We start from the raw sequence: 16,065 nt of genomic DNA, 5'->3' as shown, positions 1-16,065 counted from the left end.
CCTCACTGCACTCCAGCCTGGGTGTCACAGCAAGACCCTGTCTCTAGAAACAAAATATAAAAAAAGAAGAGACAAAGAGGAGGAATTTTCTTTTTTTTTTTTTTTTTTTTTTTTTTTCATTTTTCTTTTTTTGAGATGTCTTGCTCTGTGGCCCAGGCTGGAGTGCAATGGCATGATCTCGGCTCACTGCAACCCCCACCTCCCGGGTTCAAGTGATTCTCCTCAGCCTCCCAAGTAGCTGGGATTACAGGCATGCGCCACCATGCCCGGCTAATTTTTGTATTTTCAGTAGAGGCAGGGTTTCACCACGTTAGCCAGGCTGGTCTTGAATTCCTGACCTCAAGTGATCCACCCGCCTCAGCCTCCCAAAGTGCTGGTATTATAGGCATGAACCACCATACCTGGCCAGGAAATTATTTTTAAAGACTTTAAGAAAATTTTCCAAAACTGAAAGACATAAGTTTCCAGCTGAGACTGTTCATAAAACCAAGAACAATAAATGAAAAAAAGGTCAACAGAGGCTTATCAATGTGAAATATCAAATATCAATAATCAAGAGAAAACCCCAGAACCTTCCAGGGAGAAAAACCAGGTCATCTATAAGAGATCAGGCATTGGCAGGCCTTCTGCCAGCTCAAGTGCAACACTGGAAGCAAGCAAGGAGACAAGGAGGCGATGCTTCCAATTTCTAACAGCAATTCTTCCCAACCCAGAACTCTAAAACAAGCCAGACGAGAAATCCACAGCAAGGGTAGGATAAAGACGTTTTCCCATACAAGTTCTCAAAACATGTACTTCCTCTGTACTCTCTCAAAGCTAGAGAATGTGCTCTCCCCATACACAGGAGTGCACCAAGGAAGACTTCAGGAACAGAGGAGAAACAAACAGAGATCAGGAACTCGGGACAAATGTGAAGAAAACCTTATACTCTCATGAATATTCTCAAGAAGAAGAAATGGGGGCCTCCCCATTCAGGATGTTGACTTTGACCTGGCCTCCTGTTTTAAGCAAGGGTCCGGTATCAGGGGCTCCATCAGAGGAGAGAAAGAGAACAATGATGACGGGCGTGTCCTAAGTGGACAGCAAGCCCAGTGGGGCATCAGAGGAGACCAGAACAGAAGGAAGGGAACTGAGAAGAACTAAGAGGCTGAGTTCCTGGGAACTCTGGGACTCTTCCCAATTCACTGGGAACCGTGAGGCTGAGAATTCTGAGAGTAACGGCAAAATAACATTGAACAAGAAAGGAAATGTAAACATGATACTCTACTTAGCTTACATATGAACAATACTACATAGTCATAATGCTTCAACCAAAACTTGTGATATCATTACAAGGGAAGGGGGATGAGAAGAGTGTACGTGAATCAGGGTGTCAGGAGAAAATTAATGTCTTAGATTGCTGAATCAAAAACCAGCATTTTAAGAATTTTACTTAAAGGCTGGACATGGTGGCTCACGCCTGTAATCCCAGCACTTTGGGAGGCCGAGGCGGGTGAATCACGTAGGTCGGGAGTTCGAGAACAGCCTGACCAACATGTAGAAACCCCGTCTCTACTAAAAAATACAAAATTATCCGGGTGTGGTGGCATATCCTGTAATCCCAGCTACTCAGGAGGCTGAGGCAGGAAAATTGCTTGAACCCAGGAGGAGGAGTTTGCAGTGAGCCGAGATTGTGTCATTGCACTCCAGCCTAGGCAACAAAGAAAGAAACTCTGTCTCAAAAAAAAAAAAAAAAAAAAAGATTTTTACTTAGAAAAGTCTATATAGAGTCAAGAGCATAATAAACAACAGTCATTCCTAGAAACAGGTCTGGAAAGTAGGCTGAGATAGGGTAAGAAATTGCTGCATTTTAATTAAAAACCCAGTGGAATTAATTGACATTAAAGATGTATGTGTGTGTGAGGGAGAGATTGATCTTCATACACAGTATTCTCTACATCATTTACTATATAGTATGTAATTGCAGCTTTAATTTTTTTCTTTGACCTAAAGGATACTTAACAGAGTTTTAACAAGGCTTTAAGAATTAGAAAAACAAACACAGAGAAAAATTAACAAAATACCTTCAAGTTACACCAAATTCTCTGAAGAATATTTGCAGATCTGAAACTGAAATTAACAAGCAAGACCTAGATGGAGTCTAGGCTGGAGATAACCTCACTGAAGAGGCGACAGGGGGCCTAATGACAGGGAAGGGACAGAGCAGGAAACAGAGATGCATGGGGTCACAGTCCTGGTAGGAGAGGGGCTACCCACAGAGCACGCAGCATTGCAGAGTAGGCAAGAAGAGGCACGGGTGGGTGTGGGCTATCCTGTGCTCCCTCTATAATGGCGCCATGCCCCCCAGTCCCCCCCCCAACCCCACCCTCGGAGTGGCAGTAGAGCTCCTTCAGCACAATATGTTGGTACCCCAAACTCTAGATTCACCTGGGCTCACATCCCACATCGCATATTTCATGCAGCACTCTATACCACAAAGCAATGCAATCAGCTAAGAACAGGCCAGAGCCCACACGACATCTTACCTGTAGGGAAAGTGCCACTCGCCCCCTGACCCCAGGTCAAAAGAGCACATACAAAAGGGAACTGAAATATGATGAGATTGGGCCACTTGACAACTCAGAGAAATACACACCCTGCTTTGGTAATCAATGCCTAAAATGGAAAACAAAGGTGGCAGGGTGGAACGCTCTAAAGGGATGAAGCCACGGTTGGTGCCGAAATTTTACTTGGAAAAATTAACCTTTTTCTATAAAGCAAATGGAGACAGCAAGCTCTGTGAGTGAAAAGTGATGGTTTGATCTGAGAAAGAAATTAACTCTGTCTTCTAGAAGCAGAGGGAAGAAGTCATATTGAATTACACTTTGATTGTACCCTGCAGCCTCCCTTGCCGTCCAGTTTATTGGGGCGGGGTGGGGAGCAGAAACCTGATAGGAATCCCCATTCTGCCAAATACCATCACCTTGGGACAAGTGACTTAAATCCCTTGAGCCCCAATATCCCCTCTGCCAAATGGGGCAATGATACCTTGCGGTGTGGTGTGATCATTAAATAAGGAAACTCCACCAAGTGCCTAGCAAAGCAGGAGCCCCATAAATGGTCACTGCTGTTATCAAGGATCACCGCAGGAATCCAGGAAATTATGCAAGGCCACAGAAAGTGTGCCACAAAATTGTCAAAAGAATGGCTCATTACACAATAGCCACAATGGTTTATCTAGAAACCCAGAAAGTCCACGTGGCCACAACTCAGGAGAGCTCCCTCTGTCATCTGAGTTCACCTTTCAGGTGAAAGGTCTGGTGAGTGTCTGGGAAGAGATGGGAGGCCAGCCTCCCGCGGTGGCTCTTTCTCCCAATCTGGGATTACCATCAGGAGCGTGGAGATGGCCACACCTCACCCAATGTGTTTTCACTTAGGTGTTGCCTTCTTCATCCTTGAGACAAAAATCTTTCCAAAAACTGGAATCAGCAAACAAAGAGCACTACACTGAATCATTTGGCAAAACATTTGAAAATACTTCACAGCTGCATGCTTCTAAAAGTACGTTCGAAATTGCACACGGATATCTTGGACTCATTTTATCTTTAGCAAATGGGAAATTTCTCGTAAGATATTTATTGTTAAACTAACACAGTATAGCGGTGACTACAATACTAAAATTAGTAGTACTCCATTAAAAAGGCACCTTGGAAAAAAATGGTCAATGAGGACAAAGATGAAGATACAGGAGCCTGATATAAAATGTCTGCACTGAAGAGATGGCCAAACATAAATTAAACAAAACAAAACAAAACAAGTGTAATCTAGCGTTTTTCCCCAGTCATTTGTGCTTCCCCACTAAAGCTTACAGCCAGTCTCTGCAGGTGCCTTGTCCTGCCTTAACCTCCTCAACTGCAGTAGATTACAACCCTCCTTCAGAGAGAAATCAGACAACACATGTGACTCCTTACCACCTGGACTACAAACTCAGGAAGAAATGGGAGATGAGCACTGGATGCTGTCAGGATGGAGAGACTCTCCCAACTCACCCTGAGGGTCTGTTTTGGGGACAAAGAATTAATCTCAGGTGTATACCCAAAAGGTATACCCATCTTTCCCCAGAAAAGGTGTCCTTCTCACCCAGCCCCTTCGGTCCTCCCCAGAGCTTCACGCTGTCACATTCCCTCACCATACAATTGACCTTGCCTCTCCATTGTCCCTTTCCCCACAAATTCTAGTGTCCTTTGGAATACCTACCCAGGCATCTCCAGGCATCTAGAGAATGGAATAAGAATGGGAGGGAGTAGGATGTTAAGACTCTACAAAGGGAATGAAAATAGAAACACTGGCGAAATGTAGCTTCTGACATTCAAACTAAGGTATCTCATCGGGGTGAAGGCCAAGCAATAGAGAGAGGGTGCTTAGTCCACTTGGGTTGCTGTAGCAAAAATATTATTAACTAGGTGGCTTATATATAACATAAACTCATGTCTTACAATTCTAGGGGCTGGGAAGTTCAAGATCAAGGCACCGGCATTTTTGGCAAAATGAGGGCTCACTCTGCTTTGCAGATGGCACCTTCTTGCTGTGTCCTCACATGGTGGAAGGAGTGAACAAGCTACCTCTGACCCCTTTTATAAGGGCACTAATCCCACTCATGAGGACTCCCCCTTCATGACCTAATAGCCTCCTAAAGCCTCCACCCCTTAAAACTAAGGCACTGGGGAGAAGGTCTCAACATATGAAATGTAAGGGGACACAAATATTCAGATCATGGCAGAGAGAAAAGATTTCCTAAACTACTTGAATTCCTGTTGGCCGAGTCGGGAGCCAGCCTGAGAACCAAATCACAGAGAGGCCCAGAAATAGAGTGGATAGCTGTGTCCTCCACTGAGCCACAATGCTGCAGCGAGGAGGTAGTGCCACGGAGAAAGGAAGAGTGTCCTCCCCTTCGGGCGTGATTGGAGACCACCAGGCCCCTATAGAAACTGCTACAGCTAAGGCCAGGAAGGAGCAACTACAAATCAAGTACTAGATGACATTCATGATTGCCACACTGGCTGCTCCAAAACAACCCTCTCCTGGGACTCCCCTCTGCTGCCACTCTCCTTCTCAAGGTGCTCTTTCTGGTCACCCACTGTGGTAATTCAATCTCCCCAACACTCTCCCCCAGCTTTCCCCAGGAAATTTCACATGTTCCCAAGGCTGCAATGACTAAACTCCAACACATACAACTCCATACTTCAAACTCAACCTGCACTCTGAGCGTCATTCTGTGTCTAACAGTGTAGTGACACGTGGGTAATTCACCTGGTGAGCTACAGGCACGTCCGATGCAACATCGCCAAACCTGGGCAACCTCAGCCTGCCACAACCTCAGCCACCCTTACATTGGTTAAGGTCACTATCAGGCACTCCTCATCTAGCCCATAGCCTAAGTCATCTAGCCCATAGCCTTTCCCTCCCCCTACCCACCAAATCATTCTGTCCTCCTGATTTTATCTCCAGAGTTACCCCAAATCCATCTCCTCTTCCCCACCCCCACTACCTTGGCTCAGCCTCTCTGCACCACCACGTGCTCCTGCAATGGTGTCCTAGCTGGTGCCTGGCCCCAGGCTCTTGCTCCCCTAATTCATCCAGAGGGGCTGGCAGAAAGCTGACAAGTAGCCTCTGGCACAGCTGTAGCATGAAGTTCCAAGCTGAACCATCACTGCCTCCCGCTTGCTCACCCAGCCCCAGCCACAATGGCCTCCTTGCCGCCCTGCAAACACCCCAAGCCCACTCCCATCCCAGGGCTTCTGTGTGTGCCATTCCCTGTGCCTGAAACACTCCCCTCCAGAGTGTTTGGATCATTCCCTGACTTGCTCCTCAGGTGTCTGCTCAAGGTCCTTTCCTGAAAGGCCAATGATGACCACTCAACAAAGTAGTCACTTCTGTCCCTCTCTAGCCCTTGTCCTTGCTTTAGTTTTCTTCATAACATCCAGCTCCTTCTGGCATTTTGTACATTTGTTTATTGTCTTTTTTTCTACCACTTTCACCACTAGAATACCAGCTCTGGGAGAACAGGGATCTTATCTGTTTGTCCACTGTTAAATCCCTTGCACCGAGAACAGTGTCAGCATATAGCACACCCTCAAGAAATATTTGTTGCATATTTTGGCCAGACATGGTGGCTCGGCTGGCCGAGACGGGCAGATCACCTGAGGTCAGGAGTTTAAGATCATCCTGGCCAACATGGTAAAACCCTGTCTCTACTAAAAATACAAAAATTAGCTGGGTGTGGTGGCAGGGGCCTGTAATCTCAGCTACTCAGGAGGCTGAAGCAGGAGAATCACTTGAACCCAGGAGGCAGAGGTTGCAGTGAGACAAGATCACGCCATTGCACTCCAGCCTGGAAGACAGAGCAACACTCCGTCTCAATTTTTAAAAAAGAAAGAAAGAAAAAAGAAATACTTGTTGCGTATTTTAATGGAGGTCCTGAAAGAAAGGGAGGAATATGATGGTATTCATATTAAGGTAATAGATGGGTATTGCTTATTTGATGTCATCCAAATTCCTTAGCATAGTGCAATAGTAACCTCTTCAAAACCTGGCCCCACCCTTTCAATCTGCAGCCTCGCCTCTGGGTATTCCCCTTAGCAAGCACATAAACCTCCCCGTCCACTCCACTCTCACTGTTTTTATTATTTATCTTTTTTTTTTTTTTTTTTGAGACAGAGTCTCACTTTGTCACCTAGGCTGGAGTGTGGTGGCATGATCTCAACTCACTGCAACCTCTAACTCCTGGCTTCAAGTGATTCTCCTGCCTCAGCCTTCCAAGTAACTGGGATTACAGGCGCATGCTACCATGCCTGGCTAATTTTTATATTTTTAATAGAGATGGGGTTTCACCATGTTGGCCAGGCTGGTCTTGAACTCCTGACCTCAGGTGATCTGCCTGCCCCAGCCTCCCAAAGTGCTGAGATTACAATTGTGAGCCACCATGCCCAGCCCACTCTCAGTCTTTAAATAGCCCCACCTTATTCATCATAGGAGAATATCCTCTAGTCCAGCTCATTTCACCAAATCTTTTTTAACATCTACAATGTTTCAGACCTCATGTGGATCCGGCAACCCAAGATGAATTCTCTGTCCCCAAAACAGACCCTCGGTGTGAGTCAGGAGAGTCTCTCCATCCGGATAACATCCATTGCTCATCTCCCACTTCTTCCTGAGTTTGTCCTACATGGAAATCCCTCACCATTAACCTCACTTTTAAAAGTACACCTTTTCTTCTAGCTTTATACAATAAATCTCACGAGACTTTCATCAGCTATTCCAAACCTCCCCCATCCCCACTTTGTCCCGAACTGTAAAGCCCTGGAGACCGTGACGTGCAATTTAGAACTGTGACATACTCTCTCAATCAATTCACCAAATCAGCTGTGTCTCCTAAACCAGTGCATAGGCTAAGTTCAGGCACTGGGCTTCTGGTATACCCCCTGGGCCCAGGTACACCCCCTTGACCACACTGGGCAGGGAGCAGACACTCATTCACAGGTCCCCACTACTCAGACAGAACACAGATAAGGCAAGGAACTTGGAGCAGGCTGGCTGACAGTCTAAAAAGATCCTTCCCATTCATGCAGAAGCAACCCTCTCCCAATATAATTTTTTTCACTCTGTGATGAAATCATTAAGTGTAACTCTGTAATACTGAAAAAAGTAAGCCCTAATAGTCTCCTACTGTTCTTTAGAGAGATAGAGTAGAAAAATCATTGAATTTAGGGAAAATGGACACTGCTTCATTATCCAGCATCTATCCCTTATCTAAGACTGTGCCAACACAGCAGCTACTTGCCATGTGTGGCTATTTAAACTTACACTTAAATAAAAGTCAAATGGCATTCTGAGTCCCACTAGCCACATTTCACATGCTCAACAGCCACAAGAAGCTACCATAACAGGTGGTGCAAAGGCAGACTATGTCCATCACTGCAAACATTCTATTAAACAGAACAGGTCAACGTCAGCTTTGGTGTTCAGTTAACTTCTCTGGGCCTCTCGTTTCCTCCTGTGTAAAATGGGAACAACACACACCTCACTGGGTTCCTGCAAGGTGTAAATACGATGCTACATGTGAACACCCTTTATAATAACTTCAGTAAAGTTTGACAAACTGTTAACTATATATAACTATACATATAGCCATACTTTGACAAAGTGCTAGATGATACATATTTACTTATTTTTAAGAGTCTAACAACCAGACATAGTAGCATCTGTAAAAGGGAGTTATTGTCAACTGTAGTAAAGAAACTCTGTCTCAGGCTCTGAGGCTAGAAGGACGCCATCCAGGAGGCAGGGAGAGCGCACACAGTGGTCAGGCCACCTCAGGAATGCTGCATTCCAGGCAGAATACAGATGAACTGAAGCCCGGCCAGAAGGATCTGCAAACCAGACAGGACAGTGGTGAGTGGAGGCGCCCAGGATTTCTCAGCCGGGGAAGAGAAGACTCAGTGGGAATCAAGAAGAGAATGGATTTGGAAACAGACAAAGGGCAGTCCTGGGGAGGGGCCTACATCCTGGGCAGCTGCGAGACAATCAAGCAATGGCCTTCATGTAAGGAAAACACCAGTGAGTGCCGCCCAGCAATGGAAATGCTGCCTTATGGAGAAGATAGCTCACAATTCCAGAACGTGCTCAAACATAGAGGTTCTCAAACTGGAACATGTATCAAATCACCTGGAGAGCTGGAGAAAACCCAGATGCTTGGGCCCACCTGCAGAGATTCCTGTTCAGTGAGTGTGGAGGAGGCCCATGATTTTGCATCTCCAGGTGACACTCATGATGTGGATGCTGCTGGACCAGGACCTCATTTTGAGAGCCATGGCTCTATCACAAGCTGGGGCACCCCATTCATGCTGGCAGAGAAGGGGCGCTTGACATCAAGTGGGAAGTTGAACCCTGCAACCTTCCAAAACAATTTGACAGCGGTGCTCCAAGAACTCTTGGGAGGTCCTGCTGGCATTCAAGACTGCCTGGTGCCCAGCCTGAGACGCCTGAAAAGTCAGAGTGCCCCAGGTCTCCTGCCAGGGGTGCCCCTGTGTGGTCACCTCAGGCAAATCACTTTCTTACAGTTTTAGTATTTATACCAATAGAAGGTAATGCCATCGTCATGAAATGCCACAGGCACTAAGGAAAAAGGCCTATGCGTGGACTTTTCTAAATGCCATGGTCTCCAACCATGGGTTCAAACCCAAATCACATCACAGACGCTTTCTAGGCTGCAGAGGTAACATGCCTAAAAGAGGAGCTGCATCATAAGCCACTAAATTTCAATACGACAATCAGCAAGACTTAGGAGACAGACCTTTTACTCCATTCTGTGCCTATCCAAGGCAACCATCAGGATTTACCACATTCCTCACCAAAAACAGACACTTCACACAAAGATTTCTACCTGATGCTTTCCAATAGCTTTATTCATAATAGTCAAACATGAAAACTACCTGAGAGAACATCAACTAGCAAATGGATAAACAAAGTGTGGTACATCATCAAAGTGATACACTACCCAGCAATACAAAGCAGCAGATCACTGATATACACAGCAGAGATGAATCACAAAACTATGCTGAGTAAGCAAAGCCAGACACAGGAGACATCACACACTTCAGGAGGCCGAGGCAGGCGGATCACCTGAGGTCAGGAGTTCGTGACCAGCCTGGCCAACATGGTGAAACCCTATTACCACTAAAAATACAAAAATTAGCCAGGCGTGGTGGTGGGTGCCTGTAGTCCCAACTACTCGGGAGGCTGAGACAGGAGAATCACTAGAACCCAGGAGGTGGAGGTTGCAGTGAGCCGAGATCACACCACTGTACTCCAGTCTGGGCGACAGAGTGAGACTCCATCTCAGGAAAAAAAAAAAAAAAAAAAAAAGACATTACCCTAAATAACACAATAACACGAAGCTTTAGGGAAGTCCAACCTAGTCAACAGTGACAAAAACAGATCAGTCCCCAGGGGTGGGTGCTGACAGAAGAGGGATGCAAAGAAGCCTTTAAGGGTGATGAAATATTCTAGCTCTCGACTGCTAGTGCGGTTACACAGGCATATATAGCATATATAGTACATATGACTGTATACTTACAGTATGTGCATTTTATTGGTGGTAAACCACAAAAAGTTGATATTGTAAAAAAAAAAAAAACCAACATTTTCTATTACATTGGGCTCATTCTATTTCAGGATGTGCTTACAAGTATAACATCAGTTGCTTCTGAGAGGAAACTGCGTAGACAGGGACAGGCGTGGGAAGACATCAAAATGTTTACCCTTTTGTACATTTAAACATCTGAACTGTAAGGCTACGTTAGTTAATTTTTAAATAAATAAAATTTTAAATGAAGGAAAAAATTCTAAAAACATGCTCTTCATTGGTGAAATGAGTGAGATATTATTATCTGAGGCCCCTCATCGCCACAAAACTATGTGACTCTTGCCCAATCTATTTCAGTTCTGGGAACCCTGCTTTTGGAGACAGGCACTCTACGTGGCCTCTATTTTACCAAACCCCTCTGAGTTCTCAGTGAATATCGTTTTTTAGCATTTTTTCATATTTTAGTATTTTTCATAAAATACATCATAGATAAGAATGCAGATGTGTGTGTCTGCCTTATGTATCTGATTCGAGAATGTCTTTTATTTTCTTTGTAGTTTTATCTCGTATGTGTGTATCCCTGACCAATCCTGTTCAGTTTCTGCACCATTTAAAACTTAATTGAATCATTCAGCATATATTATTCTGTGCATCTTTTGACCAAAATTACATTTGTAAAATGCATCCCTGTTGTTGCTAAAGCTGTATTTTCATTGTTTTATGGTATCACAATGTATAATAAATAAATGAACCACAATAAACTTATCCATTAAATTATTTGTGGACACTTCTGCAAAGTATTGTTTTGGTCCCTGTTGCCTATAGAAAAAACAAATCCAAACATACAACATAGCATCTGAGGCAACTACTGACCCCACAAACCACCTAGCCAACCTTATCTCCCACCACGTTTTCTACCAACCCATGCTGCCATTGCATCTGCACACTGTGTGGTGGTTGAAACATTAGGTACACTTTCAAGATGCTATTGTGTTCATTGTATTCCTCAGGGTTAGAATGCTCTTGATCATGTACTAGATCTCCCAGATCACTCCTGTCCACTGAGGTCTGGTTCAAGCATGATCTTCTTATCAAGAACCCCACAATCTCTTCCATCCACAATACCACTGTTCCCAAAAACCATATCAAAACGAATTATCCTTTCCCGAATCTTCCACCTCACTTAATTCATGCAACTTTGAGTTATACCCGTTGGTTACGGCTGTGTCATAATTTTTGCCCAAAATCTTGCAGATAATGGGCAGGTAATAAATGTTGAAGCTTTTGAGTCAAATTCAGACTCCTAAAACCCACTGCTAATGCCAGTCATTAGTCATTATTTTTGAATGCTAAATCATTCAAAAATATCTCTTTAAAAAGTTTATTTCTACAAAACTGAGATAACATCAATTAAAGTGAAAACAACATCCCATTGCTTAAGACAGATTTGGTTGGGTTCCTCATAGTTTTAAAACTGATTTTTTTTTTTTTTTCTCATAGAAAATACAGTGCTTTAGAGTTCCCAAGACACGGAAGGTTAGAGTACCATATAATTTAAGATCAGTTGAGAAGACATACATTATTTAAAAAAAAGTAATGTCCTTGAAAATCATTTTAACCCCCAGAGCAACAAATAAAAGGGAAAAAAAACAAAACTTTAATGACATTAATAAATGGGTCATAAATTCCAATGAATTATAATGCAAAAGCAACAAGTAATTCTGAATTTAAAGAACAGGACAGTCATTATTGTCAAAGAAAATACATGCATGGAATGCAGATGCCACAAACAGGAGATGAAATAAAACAGATAAGGAGAAGGCTGTATCTAGGTGGAATGGCTGGCCAATGTTTTCCTCTCCATCAGTCATAAATAAAATGGTTGGAAGAAAACAGCCCTGAATACTACCAAATATGCCTTTCAATTATTTTATGCAAAAACATTATTTTCAATATGTCATTAAAGAAAACATCATAGAAAAAAAAAGTTTGCAACTCATGTTACGGAAATAGGCTAAAGTCTTTAATATAAAAACAGCTCCTATAAATCAGTAAGGAAAAGAACAATGGCCTACTTGAAAAAAATAGACAGGTTATTTATAAACAAAAATGCTGATAATAGGTAACTGTAGTGGTTATTAAACATAAGATAAAATGCTCAGAGAATTGCAAAATAAAAACATTTTGGGATAGTCTTTTTCACCTATCAGATTTATAGGATCAAAAAGTTTCATAAAATATTCTTGGCAAGGGTGTAGCAAAGTAGGCAGTCACACACATTGCTGGTGGGAGTATCAATTGTTAGAATCCTAAGGAACTGCATGCAATATGGTGATAGCCATCAAAATTACAAGTGCACATGCCATCTGACCCAGCAATTCCACTTCTGGGAAGTTCTCTAAAATACTTGCATACATGCAAAATTATGCACGTACAGGGTCATTAGCTATAATGCTGAAATAGCAAAAGCTTGGAAACATTACTGCCTCAGTAGGAGACAGGTTAAGTAATTTGAGACATCCTTACAATAGAATTCTGAAGCAGCTGAAAAAGAACAAGGAAGCAATCACCAAGAAATACTAGGAAAAGGGAGAGCTCATATGGTGTTCCACAATTTGCATAGAATATGGTGTATCTGCTGAAATGTGCACTATCTGGAAAGAGACACAGGAAACTAGTAACATTGGTTGCCTCCGTGAGGTAACTGGGCGGCCAGGGACTGGGATGAGAAAGAGATTTTCAAAACGCTTACCCTTTTCAAAAGTTTTAAAACTTTTGAACTATGAGACTGTATTCGATTTTTAAAGACATAAAATTTAAAATTAAGAAATAAAATGTTAAAAACATTGAAAACATTAGTGAGACACAGCCCTAAGACTATTAGACTATTGCCCAATCTAGCATAAGACAATATGTCCTTCTTATTTGAGTGCTCGCATAACTCCATAATAAGATAGATTTGGAATAAACTCTAGAAACACAGGTAGCTAAGAGACCCAAAGTTAATCCACTTTCAGGGACCTCCGACAAGACAGAGCTCGTTTTAAGAGAAAACACCAGGACAAGTAGAGATCTGCAGGAAATATTCACCTTGCTCAAGTTAACCTAGAAAATGACAGGCTATTTTGTGCAATTTATTTCTCAACTTTAAGGTTCAGAAATCTCTGTTCTGTAACAAGGTACCTGTCACCGGAGCTCTGATTATTCTGCACCGTGTGGGTCATGTTTGTTATGAGAACACTTAGAAAACAAAGAAAGCTTTTCTCCGCCCTCAATAGCGTGGTAACGGATGACAGGACGCCACTTTCAACGAAGGAGACAGACACTTCCCTGGCCTTCCTGGTGAAGAGCGCCTTTTGGAGAGACAAACCTGTTGCTCAAGAGCTGAGCATTCCCGTGTATTCTCCCTGTACTTCACCTAAAAATATACCTGTTTTCCACACTGGGCACACCCGGGGGTGGGTGCTGGGCATACTCCACCTGCTTGTTTGCCTCCCGTTTTCTCATCAGGGAATAAAGACAGTAAACCTAACCCTTCAGGGGAAGGAAAAACAAATCATTCGGGGTCCATCTCAGGTGACTGATGAATGTGGCACCGTTTTGAACGTGTACCTAATCTGGTCCAGATATGCCTGCTGGGGCCGCAAGAACCAAGACACGTTCAAGCATGTTTGCTCCCGCAAGCCTGGGCGAGCAGGTCAAGACCTGAGAGTTTTAGAAAGCAGGGGCGAAGTTTTCAAGTACGATGGGAACACCTGTAGGTGCAGGTGCCTGCGGGTCGGCCGACCACCTCGCATCTGAGGCTGGATCCCCACACGGAGGACGACAACTGCTCATAGGGACGTGCGTCCGGAGGAAAGTTGCGGTGAGTGTCTACCTGTTCGAGACCGGTGGCCGAGAAAGTGGGGCAGTGCTGACAATTCTTCCTCCGCAGTGTCCCGCGGGCTCCCCTCCCCGGGGCCCCGGGCGCCCCAAGGTCACCTGCCCTCCTGAGCGCCCCCACCTTGCCCAAGCTCTCACCAGAACAGCAGGTTGGCAGCGACGAAGCCAAGCAGGCTCCGCAGCGGCCTCTTCCAGCTCAGCAGCTCGTCGGCGCGGCAGCCCAGCCACAGCACCGGCTCCCCAAGTAGCCAGGTTACCGCGGCAGCCGCCCGGCCCGCGGCCTCCTCCACCTGCAGCCCCTCGCCCTCCGCCGCCCCAGCCTCCTGCGCTTCCTCCTCCTGCTGCTGCCGCTCTCCGGGGGGTGCCTGGGGCGGCGGCGGCGACGGCGGCGCCTGCTCTTCGGCTGCGGGAGCTGGGCATCCCTCCGCGGCGTGCTCCGGAGGCGCCGGGCTCGCCATCTTCAGCTGGGCTTCCAGGCGGGGACGGGGCCGGGCGCGCGCGCGGGCGCGCCTGGGTGTGGGCGCCGAGGGCGGGGCGGCGGCTGCAGGTCCCGGAGCGGGGCGCGCACCGCGGGGCGCAGGCGGCTGGGGGCCTTGTGACGTCACGGGCCGCAGAGGGGGCGCCGCCCGGGGAAGTGGGTGCGGGCGAGTTCGCGCAGGGGCGGGGCCGGGGGCCGGGCGCCGGGGCTGGGCGGCGTCCCCGGGGGGCTCCGGGCTCCTCGAGGGCCTCTCCGGGGACACAAGGAAAACGACCTTCTTTTCTCTTGCAGCGGCGGGGGAGGGCGAAGTGGAGGACCGCTGCTCGGTTCCGTATCCAAAAGGGACCCAAGGCTACAGGCAAAATAGATTGGACATTTTCACTTTCTCAAGCCAGGGCCACCGGTCGCCCAACCAGCAGCCACTGAGGGTGGTATCGGGGCGCCCCTTCCCCTGGCAGCGTATTTCAGCCCCCAGAAACATCCCCCACCTCGGCCATCCCCAGCGCCTTTGCAGGGACAGCAGCACAACCATAGCAGAGGTCTTGGGCACCCTGGGAGTAATGTGCTGGTGTAAATGTTGGATTGAGAAATGAAAAAGCATTTGGGATCAATCTGGGGCCCTCTTGTTTGACACGGGAGGAAACACCAGGCCGCAGCGTTGGGGGAAGCTGCTTCCTTTCTCTCTCTTCTTTCTCTTTCTCTCTCAGGTGCTTCCTTTCTCTCTTCTCTCTCTCTCTCCCTCCTTGTGGCTAGGTGATCTGGCTCAGACGCTCTCTCTCTTTCTCAGGTGCTTCCTTTCTCTTCTCTCTCTGTGTGTGTGTGTGTGTCTCTCTTCACTTCTCCCCCTTTCTCCCCCTCCTTGTGGCTAGGTGATGTGGCTCAGACTCTCTCTATCTCTTTCTCTGAGGTGCTTCCTTTCTCTCTCTCTTCTCTCTCTCTCTGTCTCTCTTCCTCCTTGTGGCTAGGTGATCTGGCTCAGAAGTGCACGTTGGTCCGCGCCTGCGGGGAGCTGAAAAGCAAAAGAATGGACCTGTGCACGTGTCAAGCAAGGTTTGGCCTGCTTTGAAGACAGTGATTTCAGAGCCACTCCGGCCTCTACGTCACAAGCAAGCATCACGGCAGTGGTGGGGCGGCAGGTGATCCTGAGACCTCCTATGCCATCTCTTTTGCCCCGGTGCTTCTGGGTGAGTGTGGGGAAAGAGGAAAAGAGTTCATGGTTTATGCTTTTCACCATTTGCATTTTTAAATTTTTGTTTTCTTTAATCTTCCTGGCCTTACTTTTACTCTAGAATGACAGGTCCTTCCCACTCATCCTAAGGGTTCTATCTGCGGATGAATCAGGGCATCTCATATCCCTTTACTGGCAACCAGCCTGCCTGCACAGGATGGAAGGGAGGGCAATTAAATTCTCTGCGTCAAGAGAGCCTCTGGGGGAATGTTCTGTAACGCTCCTCTGGGTGGTCATTGTAAACCTCTGTGTATACACATGCGGAATCCATTGATCTGTACATTCACTGCAGGTGTCTGTACTTTACTGGGTGTTGTACTTCAAAGGGGGTATATTCCCAGAGTCCATGCAAAG

General features: G+C 45.9%; 1 protein-coding gene and 1 long non-coding RNA gene across 6 annotated transcripts in view; one reads left to right on the top strand and one right to left on the bottom strand.

Annotated features, from left to right (window-relative positions):
* The window catches only part of RETREG1 (reticulophagy regulator 1), a 149,569-nt gene extending 135,029 nt beyond the window's left edge, over window positions 1–14,540 (bottom strand). The window contains exon 1 of the mRNA XM_011759330.3: window positions 14,144–14,540. Within this exon, the coding sequence (XP_011757632.1) occupies window positions 14,144–14,463 (320 nt within the window). The 5' untranslated portion in view covers window positions 14,464–14,540. The remainder of the gene's footprint in view (window positions 1–14,143) is intronic.
* Window positions 14,541–14,655: 115 nt separating this feature from the next.
* Window positions 14,656–16,065, top strand: part of LOC105492307 (uncharacterized) — a 75,737-nt gene continuing 74,327 nt past the window's right edge. For all 5 annotated transcript variants that reach the window (XR_011625126.1, XR_011625122.1, XR_011625124.1 and 2 more), the window contains exon 1: window positions 14,656–15,667. This is a non-coding gene — a long non-coding RNA (uncharacterized lncRNA). The remainder of the gene's footprint in view (window positions 15,668–16,065) is intronic.

This window comes from Macaca nemestrina, chromosome 6 (genome assembly GCF_043159975.1).
Source record: "Macaca nemestrina isolate mMacNem1 chromosome 6, mMacNem.hap1, whole genome shotgun sequence".
NCBI classification, from domain to species: Eukaryota; Metazoa; Chordata; class Mammalia; order Primates; family Cercopithecidae; genus Macaca; species Macaca nemestrina.
This window is presented reverse-complemented; position numbering and strand designations above follow the sequence as displayed.